The 19,240-nt window shown below is 51.5% G+C and overlaps 1 protein-coding gene across 10 annotated transcripts in view; it reads left to right on the top strand.

Annotated features, from left to right (window-relative positions):
- RAP1GAP2 (RAP1 GTPase activating protein 2) overlaps positions 1-19,240 on the top strand; it is a 216,698-nt gene that overhangs the window by 181,957 nt on the left and 15,501 nt on the right. For all 10 annotated transcript variants that reach the window (XR_006271200.1, XM_043477970.1, XM_043477961.1 and 7 more), the window contains 5 exons: positions 305-434; positions 3,362-3,517; positions 9,027-9,098; positions 9,611-9,697; positions 11,052-11,186. Coding sequence is in view for 9 of the 10 variants with exons in the window: in XM_043477970.1 (XP_043333905.1) it covers positions 305-434; positions 3,362-3,517; positions 9,027-9,098; positions 9,611-9,697; positions 11,052-11,186 (580 nt within the window). In the remaining variant the exon portion in view is untranslated. The remainder of the gene's footprint in view (positions 1-304; positions 435-3,361; positions 3,518-9,026; positions 9,099-9,610; positions 9,698-11,051; positions 11,187-19,240) is intronic.

Raw genomic sequence — 19,240 nt, 5'->3', positions numbered from 1 at the left:
CGGCATTTGTCTGAAACTGTGGCTGGATCTCCGTCTTCCCATGATGTGGAAGGGAGGTGGCCGAGGCTTGGAATGGAGGGTCTGCCTTTGTCTTTTAAATAATAATTTATGGTTGGAACACCAGGGCTCATCTGCTCAGATGAGGGTTATCTGCTTTCCCCACATGGTAATCTCTCTACCCTCCGCTCTTCCATGTCTTCCCATTCATTCTCCTGCCCCTATGTCCTTAGGGAAGGTTGTGCCAAGTCGCCCACTTCCCTTTTCTCTCTCTCTCCCTGCCGCCCCCTGCCTGTTTCCCTGACAGTTTCCGAGGAGGCCTGGACGTGACCCACGGACAGACAGGGGTGGAATCAGTGTACACGATATTCCGGGACAGGGAGATCATGTTCCATGTCTCCACAAAGCTGCCGTTTACCGAGGGAGACACTCAACAGGTAACCGTGTTCAGGATGGCTTTGGGAGCCCGGGGCGTGCAAGGTGAAAACCTGGATTCAGGCTGGTGTCCCCCAGGGCCCGAGGCCCCTTTTCCCATTTTCATAATCTAGAGGCTTGTCTGTTCAACTTTGTTCCTCTTATCAAAACCTGTCCTACTGCACTGTCACATGGAGGCCGCAGGTCACCAGCCTGGGTGGGAGGCGGGACAGAGTTCTTGGGTACCCCTGTGACTGATGGGGAAATAGTAGTTAAAAGACTGTTTCCCAGGTGATAGGGGCAGAGTTGGGAGCAGAGCCCAGGTGCCCTGATCATGGAGAGTGGTGATGAAAGAGTACATGATGGGGTCTGCACATGGCAGCTTGAAGCCAGCTCTGCCACCTTAGGGCTTTGTGACTCTGGGCAAACTGGTAACCCTGCTGTCTCATTCATCTTATCTGTAAAATGGGGGTTATACCACGAATGTCAGAGGGTAGTGGTGGAGATCACATAGGGTTCCGATTGTAGGGCTCAGTACAATGCCTGGCTTGTGGCAGACTTCCTACCTTGCAGCTGTTCACTGCCCACCCTTCTGGCCCAGAGAAGTAACGCTGGTTATTGCACGAGACACCCCCTCACCCCCTACAGCTTTCCTAATCACACAGCCTCACCTCTCAGTGCGCCTGCCGTGGGCAGGAATCCAGCCTTCTGCTTGACTGGAAAACCCTGGATGAGACTGCTTTCCCCCTCATTTGCGGCACAGACAGTTGCATGTCCTCAGGGAGGACCTGGCCTTTTTTTTTTCTTCTTTTTTTAGTTTTGTTACTTTATTTATTTTTTATTATTTTTTTTCCAGGTTGTGATTTATTGATTTTTTTTTAAAGAAATGTTCTTTGACAAGCAGCATTTTTAAATTTAATGATGTGTAGCTTTGAATTTACTCCTTTAAATTTTTAATGCATTTTTGGTATCTTGTCTAAGAAATATTTGCCTTTTCTCAAGTCATAAAGGTATTCTCCCAGTTTTTGTAAAAAGTTATTTTTAATGGGAGGATAGTTGCTTTACAATGTTGTTAGTTTCTGCTGCACAACGACATGAATCAGCCGTAAGTATACACATAACCCCTCTCCCTTGGGCCTCCCTCCCACCTCCCACTCTCCATCCCCCCGTCTAGGTCATCACAGGGCACTGAGCTGAGCTCCCGGGGCAGGACAGTGGCTTCCTGCTAGTTATCTATGTTATACATGAGGTTGTATGTATATGTCAGTGCTACTGTCTCCATTTGTCCCCCCATCTCCTTCCCTTGCTAGGTCCACAAGTCCATTCTCTACAGCTGCATCTCTATTCCTGCCCTGCAAATAGTTTTTTTTTTTTTTTTAAAGAGGAGTTGTTTTGTTGGTGAAATAGTCATTTTATTTATTTATTTACTTATTTTGGCCGTGCTCTGTGGCATGCAGGGTCTTAGTTCCCTGACCAGGGATGGAACCTGGGCCCTTGGCAGGGAGAGCCCAGAGTCCTAACCACTGGACTGCCAGGGAATTTCCAACCTACCTTTCTTCCTCATTGAGCCCTGAAACCAGTAGCTGGTCCCTGCTGTGGCCCCGTTGGCCCCGTCCCACCCTTTGTACCATTTTAGTCTCTAGGAAGATAAGGAAGGAACTTGGGCCTTTCACCAAACTCGGACTCTTGTTTCTGAGCAGGGAACCCGGGAGGGAGCACAGATGTAATATTATAAACATAGTGCCTGGCTTCTTAGGAAAAAAGGAAATTGGCAAAGGAGACTGTGATTTGGCTCTAAAATAACTACTGAATGTTCCAGAAACAAATAGGAGCAGGATTCCTTTTGTATCCAAAGTAGGTTTTTGCTCAATGTTTTACCTTCAGCTCTGTTCCTTCACGGCCCCCCTCACCCCCTGCCCAGCCTAAGACTGAGGGCTGTTCTCTGCCTGTCTCAGTGTCTCCTCTGTTAAGTGGGACGTGCACAGAGCTTGACTCTCAGCAAGGACTGAGTAGATATTAATTTTTCATCAGAAGAAATAGGATGATGTGTGTGGAATAAGTGAGACGATTTGTAAAAGTGCCCGGCACAGGGCTCAGTATACAGCAGGTGCTCAGTAAGTGGGAAACTCAATGGGAAACATAGTTTGAATGCAGTAGGTGCTTAATAAAGGAACAAAGCTAGATAAGTACCTAGCCGGGATTTGGTATACAGGAGGGCCTCAACATTTGAAATCACGCATGTGAACAGCCCAGCGTGATTCCTGGCACACAGTAGGTGCTTGGTGATTGAGATCTCCTGTGACAGCACCTGGCAGAACCTGGGATCCTAAGTCGGGGTCAGATTTTTCTCTCCCCCATGACCGCCACCAAGCCAGGTTGCCCATATTTCTCTAAGCCTGGTTCTTCTCCCTTCTGGCCCCTCCTTCCCGCTCATCCACATTTCCATCAAGTGCTCCCTTCTCTTCCAATCTCCTCTTCCAGGAAGTCTTCTTAGATTACCATTAGGCCTCTGACTTTGCCCCCTTCTCTGCCCCCATAGTATCAGGCACTTTGTGGGTAGTGACTGATTTAGCAATTGCTAAATCGCTTTGTTAGTGGCTTTGTTAATGTTCTCAGGTGGCTCCACCAGTGTTTGTATTCCTCCCAGGTCAATTGTGAGCTCTCCGAGGGCAAAACCCAGCCTCACTTTTTAACCGTTTTCCCTGAGTCCTGAGTCAGAGCTCACTCTACATGGTGTAGAGCTTGGTCCTGGCAACTTAGACATTTTTCTCATTTTTTTTCCTTTTTAGTGGCTTCTAAAGATTGAAAGAAAAAGCTCCCTGGAGAGAGAGGTCTCCGTGTTCCAGGGTTTATGTATAAAGATAGAATAATGAAGAATTTCCTATATAGACCTGTTCTGTTTTCAGGATGTTCCTAACTGGCTCAGAATAATGGAAATCTTTTTGTTTAGCTCCAGAGAAAGAGACACATCGGGAATGACATTGTGGCCATCATCTTCCAAGAAGAAAACACACCGTTTGTCCCCGACATGATTGCCTCCAACTTCTTACACGCCTACATTGTTGTGCAGGCTGAGAACCCAGGCACAGAGCCCCCAACCTACAAGGTGAGGAGAAAGTCGCGTTGGAGGAAGGACATAGAATGAGTAATATCGAGGAACACCAGGGCTTCATGGCTCCTCAGACCATTCTCCAAAAATGTGATAGATTTCCCATGAATTCTCAGGCTTCTGGGATTTGGGAGCGAGACTCTCGGAGAGCGCCTTCTAAAGTCACCTCATCCATCTTGCTGCCCCTGGGCTTCCCAGCCTCCGAGGCTCCCAACCTTCAAGGGTTGAAGAGCTCCCTGTGTCCCTACCTGGAATCTGGTAACGCCGTTTCCTAGAGCAGGGAAGAGCCAGAGAAGAGGGAAAGAGAAAAAGGGGGGAGGGCTGTCAGGAAAGGGGAGAGGAAGGAGGGTGGCATCAAATAAAGGGAAGGAAGAAAAAGGAGAGATGTTCATGGTGAGAAGGGTGGAGAGCAGGGGACCTGGTAGACCTGGCCCCTGGGCGGGCCCTCTGACTTAGCCGTTCTGGGCAAATGACCTCGATTTGAAGACTCACAGGGGGCCGGGGTTGTGAGCCCCTGGGTCTAAGCCTCCTGACGCCTTGACTCAGAGTCCTCGGGGATGTAGCTGAGCCTCAGCTGCCCTCACTTTGCCCCCTCCTGATGGCTGTGTTGCTAAACCTCTCCTTCGCTTCTCCATGAGGACTGAGTTCAACCCCCTGGGTAACAGCTTCTCTATATCACGGTGGTGTTGGGATGCCTGGGATCCTAGGGAGATAGGCTGAGGCAGAGTTTTTAACGTGGATGTTCGACAGTCTTTGAACTCCTTGTAGATAAGGACAAAATGTCAAGTTCACATGCTTCTGTGTGTTTTCTGGGGAGAGAGGCCATAGCTCAAATTCTCAGAGAGCTCCATGCTCCCCGTTAGGAATCACTGTTGTAAGGGAGAGGGAAAAGGAGCCTGGGAAAAGGAAACCGTAGGCCTGAAATGTTTCCTGTACATTTATTTATATGTATTTTGGGTTGCACTGGGTCTTTGTTGCTGAGCTCCAGCTTTCTCCAGCTTGTGGTAAGCAGGGGCTCCTCTGTACATTTATTTATATGTATTTTGGGTTGCACTGGGTCTTTGTTGCTGAGCTCCAGCTTTCTCCAGCTTGTGGTGAGCAGGGGCTCCTCTCCGTTGCGATGTGCGGGCTTCTCGTTGCAGTGGCTGCTCTTGTGGAGGAGCACGGCCTGTGGGGTGGGAGGACTTCAGTACCCATGGCACACAGGCCCAGCAGTTGCGGCTTGTGGACTCTAGAGCACAGGCTCACAAGTGGTGCATGGGCTTGGTTGCTCTGCCACATGTGGAATCTTCCCTGACCAAGGATCGAACCCACCTCCCCTGCTTGGCAGGCGGATTCTTATCCACTCTGTCACCAGAGAGGTCTCTGTTCTCTCTATAGGAGCTGAGGCCAGTGCTGGTCTTTGGGGTTCCTGAGGCCATAGCACTTCATAGCCATCTTTACACAGTATCAATTTTGCCTGAATATTTTGGGAAAGAAAAATGCTGTTATATAATCATGTTATATAATTTTTATACTAGTACAAACCCAAGTGTATTAAGTACAAAATTCACATCAGCTTTAAAGCCAAATAGAAGGCTTCAGAATAAAACAAAGCTTCCCCCCTAACTCTCTTGTTGAGAAGAGCTGATTCCTTTACATGCCCACGTTCATCCTCTTCTGGTGTTGAGCAGTTTCAGCTGAAAAGTTGGAGAAGCCATGGTTTGGGTGTTTCCTTGAAGGCTTTGGCGGACATGGGTGTCACTTCAAACAGCGGCTTGATTAACTTGTCGGTGGATGTAAGTGTTCTCGTTCACTGCCTGCTGTCTGTGGGCACTTGGAAGTGACATTAAAAAACCAGTTTCAGGGAAGGGACAGAAGAGGCCGTGAGTGCAGTTCAACAATCGGGACACTCAGACAGCCACCTGGGTCTTCTAATAGCCAGTGGAGGCCAAGAAGGAGCCTCAGAGATGTGTGATAGGAGGGCTCCCAGGCCCTGCTAATCAGTCATTATATGTACATATGGCTCGTCTGCTGGCTGAATGAAGCCTCTTGTGGATGTTTTGTATCTGCTTTTAGTTCCTGATAGGAAATGGGGTTCGGCTAACTGGCTCTTCAGTTTCCAAGAGCTTTAGCGGAATGGGAAAATAGAAGAGAGAAAAAAAATCAAAGATCCAGGGAAGTACCACCCCACCTGCAGTGGTGATGCTGGAAGTCTTTATAAACCAAGTCTCCCCAGCCACAGTCTCTGGTCCAGGGAAATGCACTGTCCTCAGGGAGAGGGTGAGAACCAGAGCTCATAAGGAGAGGGGGCTGCCCATGGAATGTGGGACCTCGGGTTCCACCTGCCAGACAGAACTGAAGCCAGAAGGCAAGACCTGTGAGTGGGGACTGGGTCCGGGGAGGGGGCGGGGCAGGGAGGAAGATTAGCCTTTCAAAGTGTTCCCCAAATCTTTGTCTATCCATGCTCCCAGCAGCACTCCAGTGATGGGCAGACTGAGGACGACATGGTTAGATCCTTCAGGGGGTCCAAGTGTCACCCCTGCAGGCCTACGGGCTATGGCAAAGGAGGGTGAGATTTTCCTGGGGGCTGAGCAAGTGCCCCAGGGGCCCCCGCTGGGGAGGACAAACAACAGGAAAGAAGAGGAAGGGGTGAAGGACAGAGGTGGAAATATGCAGGAAAGGTCCCCAGACTGAGAAGCTCTGAAATTCGGGGTTTGGTCCTGGCCCTGCCTCCGACTGCTGTGTGACCCTGCGTCGTTCCTTCCCTCTCTGGGTCTCTGTTGCCTTCTGTGTGAAATGAGGAAGTTGGAGTAGGCAATCTCAGATCCTTTTAGTTCTGACATGCTGAGCTGGGGAAGTAGGGGGAGTTGAGAAAGACGGGCGTGTGTGTGGATTAAGAAGTGGTTTGGGGGAACTCTGTAGTATTTCAGGTGTCCTTTATTAGGTGCAGGTCAGCATGGAAAATAATAAAAGCTTCGTGTGAAAATGGTTACCCGTTACTAGGCATCTGATCTTGCCGGACACTGTGCTTGGCCCCTGAGAGCAGTCTTCTTGAGTTCTCCCAAGCCAGGAAGGCTTCCATTAGTCCTGTTTCACAGGGGGGCAGATTGAAGCTGAGAGCTTAAATCTCATAAGGCCTGAGGCCACTGAGCCTGGAATAGTGGAGCTGGAGTCCTGTCCCTGTCTGACTGTGGTCTTCGTCCCAGAGCTGTCAGGGCAGATGGGAACGTGGACTCATGACCTGGGGTGTGAGTCCCAGAAACATGAAACATCACATCAGAGTGTGTTTCACATGTGAATATCATCCTTACCCTGCTAACTTGAAACTCCAGCTGAACCATCATTAGGAGTCTGTCCCCTCCCACACTCTTCAAGTTCTGCAAAAGCATCAGGAATCTTGTGTGAAGCAGACCACGGGCATGGGCTGCTATCTGTGTACCCGCTTCTCTTCACTACTGGTCTGTTGCTTGGGCAACTTTGTGGTCCCCTAAGGCTTCCAGGCCACGTTTGGACAGGCAGGATCTTAGTAAGCCTGGAGTCGCTGGAGGCTCCCCGCCTCCCTGGTGCATCCTTGTTACCCACAGGCCCATGCCTCCTTCCGCTTTCTAGTCCTGAAGAGTCTCTTCCCTGGAGTCACCTGCTGCCTCTCTCCTTATGAGCCCTGCCCCCACCCCTGCTGGGAGGCCTGGGCTGGATTTAGAAAACAGGAAGGTGAGGTTGTGTTTAGGCAGCTTCTGCTTTCAACTCAGCCACCCAACCGTCCCCAGGAGGAGGGAACAACAGAGGCCCGGGCATTTGGCTGGAAAAGGGTCAGGAGATGGAGCACGTGGGGGTCGAGAATGGCTGTCAAAGGAAGGCTCATCTCTCCTTTCTGTGGGCTTGTCTGGCTGGGTGGCTGGGATGGATTTAAGAGGACATCTTCCCCAGTCAGCACAGACCTGTCTAATGCAAGCCTGAGAAGGAGGGGGCGTCGGGACGGGAGAAGGGCGAGCTGAGCCTGGCCTCTGGCCTCATCCCCGTCAGTAGCCTCTCAGTGGCCTCCCCTCCTCTCCCCCCAGTTTTGGCTCCGTGGGTGGAATTCTTGACTTGTGCCACGGGTGCATGGTGGGTGGTGGAGGGGGAACAGTTTGGCAGCTGGAACCAGCCAAAAATCACGTCAGTCAAACACACACCATTTCCTGACTCCAGGCACTGCAGGGGTGGGGGCTGGCGGGGTGGCGGCAGCTGCGAGGACAGCCCTGTGCTTGGGGAGAGAAAGTCATATTGACCGGCCCTCTCTGGCTCCCTCCCCCTCCACACCCTGGCAGGGCCTTTCCTTGGCCAGGCTCCGAGCTGCCTGCTCACCCCGCCTGGCAGACTCTCTGCATCTGCCCTACTTCACAGGCCCGGGAGGCTGGCGGTGGACCAGGGCTGGGCTCACGTTAGCAGCCGCCAGGGGAAGGGAGAGGGCAGAGTCTCCAGAGAGGCCTGCAGCCTTGTGGGCTGAGAGCAGGTGAAACCAGGGCACCTCTGTGCAGAGGTGGAGGAGAGGTGCAGGCATGGGGCCTGTCCCGAGCCTGGGAGACCCCAGAGCACCTCAGTGCCCCCCTCACCAATTTCCTGCTCATGAGGTGGGCCGGAGGTGCACACCCCACCCAGAGCCTGGGACACCCCCACGCAGAGCACCCCCACCCCTAATTCCCAGCCTCTCCGTGTCCTCTCTGTAGGGTTAGCATCCCAGTCGAATGAGGTAATGAGATAGCATCTCCTGGGCTCTTGTTACTGCCTGAGAATTAGGACTCCCAGCCTGGGCTCTGGTGATTTGTTAGTTCAAGCCTCACCTAGTCTCACCGACCCTTTGTGTCTGAGACCAGGGCTCCCAAACGCCAGTCAACTCATGGCATAGAAACTCTTAGCTACAGACTCCTGGCTCCACCCCAGAGCTGCTGATTCAGTAGGTTCAGGGTGGAGCCCATGCCATTGGCATTTATTTTTAAACACTTGAAGGGATTTTGACGTCTGGCCAGGTTTGGGAGTCAGTGTTGCGGGAGAGAGCCCCAGAGCAGGGTTGGGAAGCTTTGGATTCTCTGTTCATCTCTGGGGTTCATCTCTGGAGCCTTTGCGGGGTTGGCTCCACGGCTCTGGGCATCTGGTTCCTCATCAGGGATCCAGGGCTGATAATTCTCCCTGTGTCCTCTCTGTAGGGTTAGCATCCCAGTTGAATGCGGTAATGAGATACCATCTCCTGGGCCCTTGTTACTGCCTTAGAACTGGGGTTCCAGGCTGCTCCTCAACCCCGTCCAGTTGTCTCGCTTCCGGCCTCGGGAATGCAGAGGAGGGCATGTAGATGGCTCTGTGCCATCCAGCCCCGTTTCTAGGAACAGTGACTCTGGTGTGCTGGCGATGGCTCAGGAGGCATCTTGTATTCTCGGAAGGGGCGGAGGGAGAAGGGAAGTAGGCCCCCAGGACCCGGGCTCTGAACGCTCATCATTCTCAGCCTGCGTCTCCTGCCTCCTGGCCCACACCAAGCCTCTCCGTGTTTCAGGTCGCAGTCACCGCACGGGAAGACGTGCCTGCCTTCGGCCCACCCCTACCCAGCCCCCCTGTTTTCCAGAAGGTAAGAAATTCTCCTTTCTGCCCCTCTCATATCTGAGACTCTAGGTTTCCACACCTGAGTGGCAGGGACTGCAGGGGGCCGAATTGGGCTAGAACTTTCAGGAGAACGTTCAGCAGGGTTAGGGGAATCTCCTCGTGTGGGGTCTCGCCCCATCTCTCCTTGTGCTGCCAGCCTGGCCTGCACAGGGCCTTTCATCAGGCTGCTTGACCCTGGGGTTGCCTTTCTGCCAAAAGAAGGGTTTTACGCCATGATCCAGTCCTAGGAGCCCTGGGCACAGGTGGCTTGCAGTCATGGAAATGCCACTGTGGGGTGTGAGGGTTGGTTTCCCAGCCTCAGGGAAGCTGGTTTCCGCGTTGGTATCTTAGCAGGTGGGCTTGGGCTGGGCTAGAGATGATGAAGTGTCAGACCTTTGAGGGACTCTTCTCAGACCCTCTGTTCTGCCTACCTCTTCCTGTGGTTGAAGCCCTTTGGGCAACAACAGCTATAAGGGTGGGATGTCTTGTCTGTTCCAGGGCCCGGAGTTCAGGGAGTTTCTGCTCACCAAGCTCACCAACGCGGAGAACGCTTGCTGCAAGTCGGACAAGTTTGCGAAGCTGGAGGTGAGAGCGTGGTTTCTGATCTTCCTCCTGCCCTCCCGGATAACCTTTTCTTGGGGGGTCTGTTCTTGGGGGCTGTTTAAGATGGGGAAGCACCATCTTTGCCCCTCTGAGCCTTCAGCCTGGTGTTGATATGGAGCTCTTTCTTCTTGTGAGAACTCCATCCAAACTTTAGGTCTAGTCAACCATTCACTGATCAGCACCTACTGTGTGCTGGACTCTGTTCTGTTCCCTGGGATCCTGGGGTCCTGGAGACAGAGTTTCTGCCCTTAAAGAGCTTGTAGGCTGGTGGGACACAGGTCAGATACAGTGCACTGGACTGTGATGGAGGCCAGTACTGAGGCTGCTTCTGCATCTGGGGAATGGAGGGTATGTTCAGGGAAGGCTTCTTGGAGGAGGTGGCCCTTGAGCTGCTGAATCTGGATATCTGATGAATCTTTTGCCTGGAAGAAAGAATGAGAATGGTTATTCTAGGCGTGAAAAACAAACAGCATGAGCAAAGGCCAAGAAGATTCAGAGCACGACTTTGTGAGGGACTCTAGAGGACTGAATGTGGCCTAAGCATTCATGTGGGGTCTGGAATGGTGGGAGGCCCCTTTGGCAATGCTAGGGGGTCAGATCAAGAAAGGCTTCCAGCTAGAGGTGATGGGGCCCTAATAAAATACAGGAGGGTGTGGGAGAGAGGGGAGATTGAAGGGGAGGAGAGCAGGAAAGGTGGCCAGTTAGAAGCTATTATGGGAGTCCAAAAGACATAGGGACAGCTGCTTACACTGGGCATAGGAAATGGTTAGAATCAGAAAGACATGATGTTTATAAGGGTATGGGGAAGTGGATTTGTGAGGTGGCTCTTGAGCCTTTGGCTTGGGCTCTTTGCTAACATGGGGACCACTGGAGATGGGTTCTATCTAGACCTGCTATTTGGAGATGCTCACAAAGGCTAGGTTGCTGGAAGGGCTTGTTTTGGTCTGTGTGAATCCCCTCTCTCCACCACTGCCCCCCACCCCCCCGCCCCCCACAGTGAAGGCTGTGTACATGGCCCTGGATAAACATTTGGATGGAGAAGAGCTCTGGGTAGTTGGGTACATGCAGGTGGTGCCTGGGGCAGAGATCAGGGTGGGGAGTCATCAGGGCAGAGTCACGGGAGGGCAGGAAAAAGGGGCAGAGAGTAGAGGGCAGAAGGCCCGAGTTAGCTGCAGCATTTGTGAGTGTGGAGCCCAGACAGGAGGTAGGTCCACACCGTCGCCCGGATGCAATTGATCAGAAGAGCAGCCCTTGGGCCAGGTGTCTGGATCCCCCCAGGGAGAGGGCACGGCTCTGCCACAAGTGCCAGCTTCACAACATCCCTCTTCCCTTCCAGGACCGGACGAGGGCCGCCCTCCTGGACAACCTTCACGATGAACTCCACGCCCACACTCAGGCCATGCTGGGACTGGGCCCAGAAGAGGACAAGTTTGAGAATGGGGGCCATGGGGGATTCCTGGAGTCTTTTAAGGTAGAGGCACAAGAGTGGCTGGCTATTGCTAGGGCAGTGAGGTGTGTGTGTGGATGGACACAGGGAAGACAGCAGGGCAAAGTCCTCGTGATCCTGACCCCAGAGCCCAAGTGCCAGCCAGAGCGGGGCAGGCAGCAGGGGCATCACAGGTGTTTGCAGAGGGCAAGGGGCATCGGGGAATGTGAATGGATTGGTCAAAAAGGTTATTTGGATTTTTCCATAACATCTCATGGGAAAACCTGAATGAACTTTTTGACCAAATCAATATTTTTCACTTACACACCAGGGGATAGGCTGAGTGAGGCTGAAGGGCTGCTTGAAATGTTACCCCTACAGGAGAGGTAGAGCCTTGTTTCACACCCAGGTTTTCTGGTTTTTAGGTCCATGTTCTGCTGGATTGCCCATTGCAGAATGATTTGTAAAGCTGCCATTTTGGTGGCAGTATGTGTGGGGTTGGGTTGGACCTGCCCATATTAGAATCCCAGCCCTATGTGATCTTGGGCACAGTCTTTAAAGTCTATGAGCTGCGGATTCCTTACCAACAATACAGGGATGATCAATAGAACCTCTGTCGTGGAATCAGTGGGAAAACTCACTGAAATAATGCGTGGAAAAGTGCATGTGACCTGGAATACAAAAAGTGCTCAGTGGAAGTGTTAGCTGGTATTACTGTTTTCATGGAAAGTGAAAGCTTAATGCACATTATCCCATCAAAAGCCTCACGACTGCCCTCTGTGCCCTGTGAGGAAGGCTGTTATTATGGGCACGATAATTTTGGTTTGATAATTCACACTCAGTTTTAATAATGATGGGTGTGATTTTACATGTGAGGAAGCTAAGACTCAAAGAGACAAAGCAGTTTGTCCCAAGTCAGCCAGCAGACACGGGAGTTAAATCTGGGTCTGCCAGATTCCAAAGGCTCGTGTTCTTAACAGCTACATGACACTGCCTCCTGGTTCCCGACTCTGTTAGGACTCCACCCAGGCTAGCCTGGCCTCGGCAAGCCTGGGGTCCGTCCCTGGCTGCCAGGCTGGACCGCAGAGAGCAGGGCAGAGCTCTGCTGGCCTAGTTGGGGCCAGCTGCTGAGATTCCTCACAGGAGTGAGGGTAGGAGCCAAGCTGCTTGCTGAGGCTGGCGGGAGATTCCTGGGGCATCTGTTTCACTCCTGATGGTCAGAGCCAGGCAGGGTGAAATAGAAATTGGGAGATCAAGAAGAAAGGGGGATGAGGGATAAGAGACGGATGAGATGAAAGGGGAGGAAGGAGGGAGCCAGGTTGGCTAGCCCAGCCATGAGTGGGGTGACCATGAGACCAGGTAATTGGGAAAACCTTTATAGGCTCCCCCAACCCCCCATCACAGCAAGCGCATCAAGCTGTTCCTGAGTCCCACAGTCAAGGTAATTCATGTAAGACTCGAACTGCAGTTGGCTAGCTAACATCATGCTATATATTGCAGACGTGTAATGAAGCCTTTGCTGCTTTCGGTTTTGCAGGTTTTTTTCTGTATCGAGGAGTTAATAAATTAGTTTTTTAGATTTCAAATGTTTCTATAACCTGAAAAAGCTTGTAGGCTGTGGACAGTGGATAAAATGGCCCCAGCAGCTACAGACAGGTTGTGGGTTTAAGGGAGAGTGGCCTGAGGCCATTTGTCCAGGCTCTTGCCTCCGGCTGCAGAATTGGTAGATCTATCTTTGACTCCAGGGGGTCTGATCAAACGGCTTTTCCAAGAGAGATGCTTCAAGACTTTATCATTGCTCATCTTTGATCCTGTAATCCAGGGAATCCATCTTTTCAACCCTAAATCCTTCTAACTGTAGGCTGAAGATAGACTCACTTCTGCTTTCTGCTTCCCTGTCTGTCTTTGAGGTAGCTCTGTTGGGTAAGGGGAGGGGATAGTCATGTCATGGTCACTGTTACGGTCAGTCACACCGAGTAAACCTTCAGAGCTCTGCCAGTTATGATTAGCTTTTTTTGCAAACCTTGCTGGGAACATGAGCTCTTTCTCCCTGTCCCTTCCACTGTTGCTCACATGTCTCCCAAGCTGGGGGCAGGCCAGGTGTAGTGGCATGAAGCCCAGCAGATGGGAGGGTTCTGGTGTTTGGGCTGTGCCTGTGACCTTGCCTTTGGTCTGACACAGCTCAGGAAACCATCTCTAGTTTTGGTATTTCTTTAGGGGCCACTTGGGTGGTGTTGGGTGTCAAAATCACTGGCGTTCCCTTGGAACTCCTCACCTAGACCTCCGTGGAATCATTCATAGGAACAGTGCAGGAAATGACCTCAGGAAGAAAAGTTGCATGTTTCATCTCACTCCTGTCAAATTTCTCATCTCATAGGCACGTGGAAACAGAACTGAGAATTCCCAGAACTGAAAGCCATCTCAGCCCTCTCTCCCCTTGCCTCTGTGATTGTTCTTCCTCCACCTCCACGGCAGACCTGGGCTGTGCTGCCTGGCACACTACTTAGAATAGCTCTTCATCTGTTACTCCAATCCCCTTGACTCTCATTTAAGCTTTTCTCTCATGAGAAACAGAAGCATTCATTTATGAGCATCTAGGCATGCTTTTCAAACTGAGATGCTTAGAGATATTCTGAGGAATCTGCCTGTTTTACAAACACTTTGAAATTTTGCACTTTTGCTTTAGATGAGTATCTATCTGGGGCTTCGCAGGTGGCGCTAGTGGTAAAGAACCCACCTGCCAATGCAGGAGACGTAAGAGACGTGGGTTCAGTCCCTGGGTCGGGAAGATCCCCTGGAGGAGGGCATGGCAACCCACTCCACTAGCCTTGCCTGGAGAATCCCATGGACAGAGGAGCCGGGTGGGCTACATTCCATGGGGTTGCAAAGAGTCAGACATGTCCAAAGTGACTTAGCACGCATGCACACGTAAGTATCCATCTATCTGTATGTGCATATTTCTAATTATAGAGGCTAAACTTTTACCTTGAAATTCACCATTAAAAGATATTTCTATGGACTAGATAGGTATATTGCAGATACAGTCCAGGGACCACTGTTGTTGGAGGTCTGTGAACATATTTTTGGAGTCTTGCAAGAAGAATTTTCGTTAAAAGGAGTGTGCGTTACTGAAAAATAGTGACCTCTTCACTACTGTTCTTGAATGCCATTCTCAACAACTGCCAGCTGTTGATGAAGTTTTTATTCATCCTGGAGGGCTACAGTCCAAAGGGGTGCAAAGAGTCGGAGATGACTGAGTGACGAAGCATGCATTCAATAAAAGGAAAAGAGTGATGATACTTGATGTATCCACATGCTATGTGAAAGTCATTCAGTCATATCTGACTCTTTGCAACCCCATGGACTGAATTCTCTAGGCCAGAATACTAGAGTGGGTAGCCTTTCCCTTCTCCATTGGATCTTCCTGACCCAGGAATCAAACTGGGGCCTCCTGCATTGCAGGCAGATTCTTTACCAACTGAGCTATCAGGGAATTAATACCCCAAGCAAGAAACACGGAGCTAGCCCTGCTAGGTAGCTAACCCTCCGCCAACCTCATCATCCCCCATGGAGGGGATGGTCACCCAGTGTTAGGGGAACTGGGACCACAGCAACCAGGGAGTGGTCAGGTGACTTCCTCCCAGCCTCTGAGGGTATGTGGTAGGTGATGCACTGGTCTTCTCTGACCCCTAGTGGCAGGAGAGGAGCACCGAGCTGCAGAAATCCCTGCAGAAATCCCTACAGTCAGGGCAGCCCTGTAGCTCGTGGCTTGGAGCTCTGGTCTGTCGAGGTGGAGATGCAGAGGGTTATTTCCTTATCCTACTGGGCTGCTAGAGGGACCAAAGACCTGTTATGGACCTCAGTACTTCCTGATTAGGAGCCATCTCAGCAGGCCAGCAATGAGCATCTTTCTCTCCAAGGCCCCTGCCTCTGGTGCTTGCCTGGTATCAGTAGGCATGTCCCCATTAGTGCTCATGTCTGGGCACTGTGTCTTGAATTAAACTGGAACACTCACAAAACCCATCTGTAAGCGTGCGAGGTTTGTGGTTGACCCGGAGGAGACGTGCTTCCTCCATGATGCTAACTGGTACTCAGCTCCTTTCCCCAGCTGAAATGAAGTGACGTGAGCAGGTGCCCAGAAAGTGACTCCCTCTCTCCTTTCTGACTCCCCCAGAGGAGAACTCATTTGAAGGTAAGCCAGGAGGTGAACTGAGGGCTGGGAAACCCTAGTGACTGGGGATGGCGATGCAACCGGTGGTGGTTGGCTGGGAGGAGAGCAGACTGTGAGGACAGGTAAGGATAGTTGTGTGAATTGGGAATAGATGAGTCAGATACTCCAAGGGCTGGAAATGTTAAGATTTCAGACCAGTGCACAGAAGACCTTTCCAAAGGTTATGCTGTCTGCGGCTGGCACAGGCAGCCTTGAAAGCAGTGGAGCTTGTCCCTGGGAAGCAGAGGGGCGATGCACTGTGGCCTGGGTGTGCTGGGGAGAGTGGGAACAGGTGCAGTTGGTCCCTGCAGAGCTGATTCTCCTGCAAAGGCTTCATGTGCCTTCTTCTTCCCACAGCACTGCCCTCTGCTTCTGTCTTCTGCCCAACATGAGAAGCCCAGTGCTGCCAGCTCTACATCAGGTTGAAACTGATGGAATACTTTAGACCATGTCACTGGGTGATTTTGTCCGAATCAAGCGTTATTTTAGGGTTTGGAGGAAGCCATTGTCTCTCTCTCCTTCGGTCCCTAAGGGTGGAGGAGGAGGGCTGACCCTGAGCACGCAGGTATCGCACCAGGTATCTGGCACACCCATGTCATCCTCATGTTTGTGGACAAGAGGACTGTCTCTGAGAGGCTCACGTGCTCTACTGGGAAGAACCAGGATGCAAACCACCCCCTGTTTGCTTTGAGCAGCAGATGGCTGCCCGGCACATCCCTGGAATTCCCTGTCAGTCCCTTATCTATCATTCTTGTCTTGTTGACTCAGACAGTGGCACCAGGGGCATTCAAGAAGATTCTTCCCTGACATCACTGTTGGAAATTTTTTTTTTTGGGGGGGAGTGGGGAGTGGAGGTGTTAAAGCTTCATGGTTTCTGACCACCTGTAGTCCATCAACCAGTTGAATTATATGTTGAATCTGAGCCACTTTTGGGATCCTAGAGCCCTTGTATGAGAGCCCAGGTTCTGAGTTTGGGTCCTGGCTCCATCTCTTACCTGCAGTGTGACCTGGGTCATCATTTACCTCTAGGGACCTTTTCTATCTGTGCTGTCCTCTCTGCATCTAAGAGTGGCAGGATTCCATAAGATCATGTACGTGGAGCTCAGTAGATCAGATCCCATCACACAGGGCTTATTACCCATGTCAGATGTTCTCTGGAAAGAGACAGCAGGGAATACATCAGAACATAAATGACTAGGTGACATGGCGTTGTTGATGACTAGTGTTGGTGGCTCCTGAGGGCAGCCATGAATGAAGTGATGCTGAGATTTATGGAGCACTTGATTCATTTAAGGATCTTTGATGTTTATCTGGGGACTCCCTAGCATACCTACTTTCCTTGCCTTTAGTTCTCCAAAAGGTCCATGACCTAATGTTCTTTGCATGATGAAATGAATAGGATGTGGTGGCTGTTTTAACCATGTTGCAGTAAACTGTTGCTCGGTGACTCTGTCTTGTGGCCTAGAAAGGGAGAGAGGAGGAGAGAGATGAGATCCCTTAAGGGGTGTCTTTGGCTCAGACGGGAGAGGCTAGGTGGCATGAAGAATGTGAGGTTGGTAGGTTCCATGCTTATTTGCAAACAGTGTTCCTTCCTGAATCAGCTTCCCTTGTCAGGATGGAAAGGCAGGCAGGTTGTGGTTCTCAGTGGGGCCAATTCGTGGGGGCACCATTCGGGCTGATTTCTTGGGACTGCCGTGCTGCAGACCAAGCTTTTCTCTCGATACTTTAAGGGAGGGAAGGAGGTTAGCTCTTCCACATGAGGCCGTCTCGTGGAGTGTGTAAGCTGACACATGCATGTGTGAGTGTGGGAATGAACCCGGTGAGGGCGGGAGCTGTGTCCACATGTTCATCCTTCCATGTCAGTTTTCTGAAGCTGAGGTTCTGCTGGCTCACACGATAAGGAAAGTCCGTTAGGTCACTTAAAACAGGGCCCGAGGTGGCTCATGGTCATCCAGGTTTCTTCTCCTTTCCCCTCTGGCATCCTCAGCTCGTCAGCTTCGTCCCTCAGGCTTAATGCCTCTTGGCCCCAAGGTGGCTGCTGTGGTTTTAGAAGCAGACACGTCACATCTCTTTTGGAGGTCATTGAGTAAACCTTTCCCCAAAGCCCCCAGAAGGCGTCCCCTCATGTTCCACTGGCAGGGGGATGGGGGTCATGATTTACTCCTTTGTCTCAAGGAGGAAGAGGGTACATTGGATCAATGGTGGCTCTTCTATTAAAAAGTGGCATGGCAGTGGAGGGGAAAGGCACCTGATTGTGAGCAACTAAGGATATCTGCATCCACATATGTTTGTATGCGGACCTGAGGTCCTGGGGCCCTGGACAGCTAATGAGTGCAGAGGGCGCCCCCTACTGGCCCTGGGTCTTTGGCGTCACCCTACTTTTAAGGAACGTGTCCTGTTCCCTCAGCTGACGTGTGTGCTTCTTGGGGGCAGGGGCTGCGTCTTCTACTTCTTTGACTCCCTTCCCTTAAACCTCCTTATCCCTGGCACAGTGCTAGGCACAAGGGAGGCACACAACAAATGCTTATGACTGACAGCAGAGTAGCCACATACGAGGGTTATTTATGATGCGCTGGGCCCTCCGTATGTAAGCTCACCAGAGCCCTGCAGTGTAGATCTCCTCCGTTCCACTTCAGGTAAGTCTCAGAAAAGCCAAGGAACCTACCAGGGGCCCCAGCTAATCTACCAGCTGAGAGGTTGTGGGGCAGAGAGTCCGGATATAGGTCCTGGCAGATGGACCCTGGTACCCCATGCAGGTGACCTCTAAGCTGCGTTACCTCCTGGCTGTATTATTGAATCACCGAATGAGTGATTAAAGGGAAGTGATGGGAGAGTTTGGGGGTCACTAGAGAGAATTTCCCTTCCTAGACATTCAGGTCATCTTTGAAGGTGTCCAGAACCAGGGAGTATCATCTACGTGGTGGGCGGGATCCTGTGGGCCTTCCCTTGTCAGGAAATCCTCCCCTGGGTCAAGCTGAGCACTGCCTCTGGAGGACCACTGCCCGTGAATCTGATTCCAGAACCACATTGGTCTGCAGAGCCGCCTGAGGGCGCAGTCATCACCTCCCTGGCCCATCCCTGCTGAGGGCTCAGCAGCCTTGATTTGAGCTCTTCTCATCCCTGCCTGCTCTGTGACAAGCCTCTGGCCATCCTAGTTGTCCCCTCCTGGACACGTCACTGTTTGCCCACATGCCCTTTGGGCTTTGGTGATCCTACATGGGCCTGAGCAGTTCCACGCCCCCACCGAGAACCCACGTCTCTGCCCAGTCTGAGCATGCATCTCTTCTTCCAGCAGCTGTGTGAGGTTGGAGGCTTGTCTTCATAGTCTCTTAAGCCCCTGCAACTGCAAGGGAGGCTCAGTGCGTGGATTAGTAAGAGCTCCTTATGGTTCAGCAAGGTGAATGTATTCCACATTGTACACAGCACACTTTGGGATGACGGCAGTAGGGCTAGCTGGTGCCTAAATATAGAAATACGTTTAATTTGTGCAAGAAAAAGTCAGATTGGGGTCAGGCACATGACCATATTTAGTCCCCACGTGATGCTGCATGGAGTGCATCATTCTCGTTTTACAGATGAGGAAGCTGTAGCTTGGAGAGGTGGTAGCCAGACAAGGGTCACCTGGGTTTACTGGGCTGTCCAAACCTCTCTTTCCTCACCTGTAAGATGAAGATAACAGCCTTTGTCCACCTTGCCAGGAGCTGGGGCATTGGCCCCTCAGGCTCCTTCTGGCTGGTGTCCTCTCTGACCTCTGCCTGCAAACAGCCACCCATGCCCAGAGCATGGAGTATATGAAAATAATCTGCAAACAGTAGTGAGTGTGGTGTGCGCCACACACAGTGTGTGTGTGTAATCGTGTGTACATGCTGAGGGCTCGTTTGCAGACCCT

Source organism: Cervus canadensis, chromosome 1, assembly GCF_019320065.1.
Source record: "Cervus canadensis isolate Bull #8, Minnesota chromosome 1, ASM1932006v1, whole genome shotgun sequence".
NCBI lineage: Eukaryota > Metazoa > Chordata > Mammalia > Artiodactyla > Cervidae > Cervus > Cervus canadensis.
The sequence above is the reverse complement of the archived record's forward strand: the minus strand, read 5'-3'. Positions and strand labels throughout refer to the sequence as shown.